Below are 4,377 nucleotides of genomic sequence, written 5' to 3' on the forward strand. Positions count from 1 at the left end.
TTTTCCATTCGTGTTTCAATTACTGCAAATCTTTTATGACACGGATTTTCTATCTACCACCTAGGCCAAGAGGAGAAGGTGAAGATCACTTCCCCCCCCACACACACGTGTATACACATAGAGAGAGAAAAAGAGAGTGTGGTTTGTTATGATCGAGGGTAAGGGGTGAATTCTACGCACATTACCAAATTCATCACGTGTGTCATGGTCAAAGCTTGGTGGCAAGACTTGTGTGCTAATCTCCTCCAACATTACACATTCTCATTGTAAGTGCCTTCATCATCGTGCATACTATGTTTTCATAAATTTTCATATAGATCTTGTATTTTCACTCCCTTAACATGCTTGATTTAGCATAGGAGCATAAAAAGCATTTAAGAGCAATCGAAAACTAAGTTTGATGGTAAGACTTGAGAAGCATGGGAGAACTATTGTGCACTCAAGGGTTTATTGGGCCACCATTGACCTTGAGAGACTTGTTCAAAGAGCCAAATATCTTGTCGAATCACAACCATTAGTCTTACTTAGAGCTGTTTGAAGAACAAAAGATCTAATGCAAGTAATAAAGAGTTAATGGAGGAATATTTATGAATATCAAGGAGACCATAAAGCACACATGTTTTCTCATAGGATTAGAGCTATATATCTCATAAGGTTGAGATTTCTTGGGAGCATATGGAGAAAGCCTTCTTATGTCAAAGAGAATGTTCACCAAATATTAGCAGATTGTGTACAACGCAATTGCAAATTTTCAAATATACAAGAATTTTACTTTTGCAATCCTCAATATCACTTGCAATTTTTAATTTAAAATTGAAAACTTCGAGTGAATCCAATTCATATGTCCAATTAAAGCTACATCAGGGTCTCCTTCGGTTGGAAATGACAGAAGAATACGTGTAACTTACACTATACTGGCAAGTTCAAGCGAGGTAGGGTACCGAGACTTAGAACGGTTTCGTTCTCGGCATCAAGGTTTACTCGGAACATTGTTCCTGCTACTGGATACCCCAGGTTGTAAGTACTCGTGAAATTCCGAGTGCTGAAAAGGGCAATAGTCGACGATGCGTTTTGTATACTTTCGGTCTGGCTTGACAAAGAGCACACACAGAAATAAAGAAAATTATTAATCCTTCGAACCCTTAATCATCAGTCGAGCCCAAAGTCAGAAACGTGATGACTATGTGCCGTTATTAGACACCATCTTGAGCTAAGTTTGAACCTTAGGTAGATAAAGCTAACAATGTGACGCCTGTGTAGTACATCAGCGTGATACTGCAAAGCGAAAGATTAAAACCTGCTTGAAGAGGAGACTATAATATCGATGTATTCCGTATGGAGGTGGAGCGTAGGAGGTTGGCCGTTGAGGATGTATGTAGTGAAGGACTATTGTGCCGGTTTCCGCGATGTCTGGACATATTAAAACGATTCTCAGTCACAGAATGCCCGATGCTCAAATGAATCAAATGAATTCGCTCCTATGAAAGAGTCCGATTATATGAACTTAGATGAAAGTAGTCACGGAGAACTTCGTGATATCTGTGAAACATGCAGCGGAAGCTCAGCCTGACCTTGGGAGGGCAGAGTCGAAACCGGGATATTGGAAATGATCCAGTGGATGACATTTCGAGCAACGGGGTATGTTGGATTGAAAGCGTCGGGATCGACGATGACAAAGGTGTAGGAAAGCTGAGGATGGAGGTCGCTTCCGAAAATGGTGACGTGAGGCTGGAGGGCAGTCTGGGTGAGGGTGAAGAGCTGGCCGACGTGGAGGAGAGGAACATTGTCGAAGGAGAGGCCGAGGGTGAGATTGGGGGTGGTGCTGAAGGAGTCGACCCAGGGAGGAATGACAGAATCAGCGAGCGAGGAGGAGAAGTGGGAAGCTACGGCTAGGTGAGCAGAGTAAAAGCTGATGAGGAAGACGAAGATGAAGGCTTCGGCAGCCATAGCCATTGATCAACGAAGATCAAGTCTTAGGAAGGATTGGTGGTTTACTAGAAAGCATTGGGAGCGTAAGAGAGAGCAATCAGCGGAAGGTAAAGTTTCGAGATCCCTAACCAACACAACAAAGATCAATTCTATTTATTGGGTCTGCCATGAGAAAATGGTTGTTTCCGAACTCCAATGATGTAGACACATTATATTGCTTAAATTCATCCTCATCAGCCTTCCTCTCAAGGCAAGCCTCTATGCCTAATACCTTCGATCTTTACAGCATCAATTCTATGCAACAAGCAGTAGAGGGAGCGATTCATTTGCTGATGAGCAATGGGTTGCTTCGTGCTCCTAAGGAATTTTCCTCTTGTTGGAATTTCATTATATTTAAATAGAAGATGAGAAAGTAACCGATAATTTAATGTCACCACACAAATAAGCTTAACTATTCTATTCTATATGGAGATTAATCCCATACATGAGAGGAGGGAGGTTCGCGGGAGGTTTGACATGAAAAGGAGGCTCGTGGTAGGTTCAAGAGGAGAAATGTGGAGGTTCGAGAGAATGTGGAGGTTCGGGGAGTGAGGAGAGAGGTTCGCAGGCCACGTGGTGGATGGTGGGTAGCAGAGAGGGGCAGACTGCGCGACGATGGCGATAGTGAGGATGGAGTGCACGTGGCATGATGCGGAGAGCAAGCAGAAATTGGAGTGATTTATCCCATGTGGCAAGGTGCAAGGCTGTGGTGCAGAGCATAGAAGGAGCCCTAAAGCTTATGGGTCAGCAGACCATCTGACGGCTCAGATGATTGCCATGTGGCGAACACTGTGAACGCGGTGTGGGTCTGAGAGATTAAAGGTGCAATGAATGATAGGGCTCAGTGACAGTGCCTCGCCATGTGGCATCACACGTGCATTGATTAGCGACCAGATTGAGCGAGCCTGCCATGTGGCACTAGTGGAGAGCATTGATAGATTGAGGGGGCTCGCCATGGTTCACATGGTCGTTTGAAGAGTGAGCGATGCATCTCTAAATGCAAGTGTAGAGGGCGACCGACAGCAATAAATGTGCACATCTAAAGGGTGCGTGCACATGCCATGTGGCAGCAAGTGATGTGTGCACACACGACATTGGCGGCGGGTCAGAGACTCAGAGAAGCATCTAAAAGGCACACATCTAAAAGGGCATGCCACGTTGGCAGGTGAGGTGGAAAAGTCATGTGCGTGCAGAGTCGATACGCGGACCAAAACCATCAATGTATAGGATACTCCATGTAGTCCAGATGACTCGCCATGCGCCACATGTGGCAGCACGATATGACCACCTCAGAGCCTTGCACCATTGTAGCAGCCCGAGCCAGATTGCAAATAATATGGGGTGCAGGTGGTGCCACATGGCATGTTAGCGGGGCACATCATGTCATGAGAAGAGAGGGACAGAGAGCCGTCAGTACTCACGAAGGAGGGGAAGCAGATATGATACATGGCGTGGTTGGCGAAGGATAACATGCGACGATTGACGGCGTTGAACTGACATGTGGCGATCGACAGAGTTTACGGGGCAGAAATGGACTAGGGGAGAGAGAGAGAGAGAGAGAGAGAGAGAGAGAGAGAGAGAGAGAGAGAGAGAGAGATTAAAAACACACACACACACACACACACATATACACACACACATTTTTCTCAAAAAGAATTTTCTCTCTCTCACACACACACACACGCATTAAAGATTTTTTAAATAAAAAGATATATTCTAAATATTTAAGAATTTCTAAATAATTAAGATTTAATTTTTTTGTACAACCAACCCCCTAGGTATAGGACTATCCCCCTTTAATTTCTCATTAAAAAATGTTTCCCCCCCTCTCCCTCTCCTTTTTCTTCACCTAATAATTCCCCTTTTTTTAAATGCATAATATTTATCCTAAACCCCTAGTACCCATTTATAAATTCTTTATTTGCCTCTTTTTATGATATATATATGTGTATTAACTTGTTTAGTTTCTTTTATTATTTACTTTTAAAACTCCCTCTTTTTTTACCCTCTTTTTCTACCCCTTCTCTTTCCCCAATTAATCACCCCTAACTAATCCCTCTTTAATTTGTTCATTTTTAGGAAAAACCATCCTCAATTGGGCGAACCCTTTTTTTTCCCCTTCGCCCCAAAACGCTCATGAAACCCCCTTTATTCATCCCTTTAAACACCCCCTTATTTGTTACTTTTTAAGAAAAACCCTCTAATATATTGAGACTACGCCCTAGTAACTTAAACCTCCAAGTTTTCTAAACTAATCCTAATCGTTCCTGCCTAACTCCAACCTACCCCTAATCCTACATTACCTACCCCTATCCTTGGTTTACTAGCTTGCTCCCTACTTTAACTCCTACGTGAGCACCGCCTTGCATGTTCATTGCCTCTACTCTAAATAGCGTATGTTCACTCCTT

At 43.4% G+C, this 4,377-nt stretch overlaps 1 protein-coding gene across 1 annotated transcript; it reads right to left on the reverse strand.

Moving 5' to 3' along the window:
• Positions 1-879: 879 nt before the first annotated feature.
• Positions 880-1,990, reverse strand: LOC147884033 (uncharacterized). Its single transcript, XM_087398068.1, has 3 exons — positions 1,572-1,990; positions 1,298-1,410; positions 880-1,086 (listed from the first exon to the last, which is right to left on the reverse strand). The coding sequence occupies exons 1-3, from the start codon at positions 1,951-1,953 to the stop codon at positions 910-912; spliced, it is 672 nt and encodes a 223-aa protein (XP_087254194.1). The 5' UTR covers positions 1,954-1,990; the 3' UTR covers positions 880-909.
• Between the last annotated feature and the right edge of the window lie 2,387 nt (positions 1,991-4,377).

The sequence above is a fragment of the Dipteris shenzhenensis genome, chromosome 27 (assembly GCF_047967505.1).
Source record: "Dipteris shenzhenensis isolate YYH24624 ecotype China chromosome 27, Dip_SZ_1.0, whole genome shotgun sequence".
In the NCBI taxonomy this organism is placed as follows: domain Eukaryota; kingdom Viridiplantae; phylum Streptophyta; class Polypodiopsida; order Gleicheniales; family Dipteridaceae; genus Dipteris; species Dipteris shenzhenensis.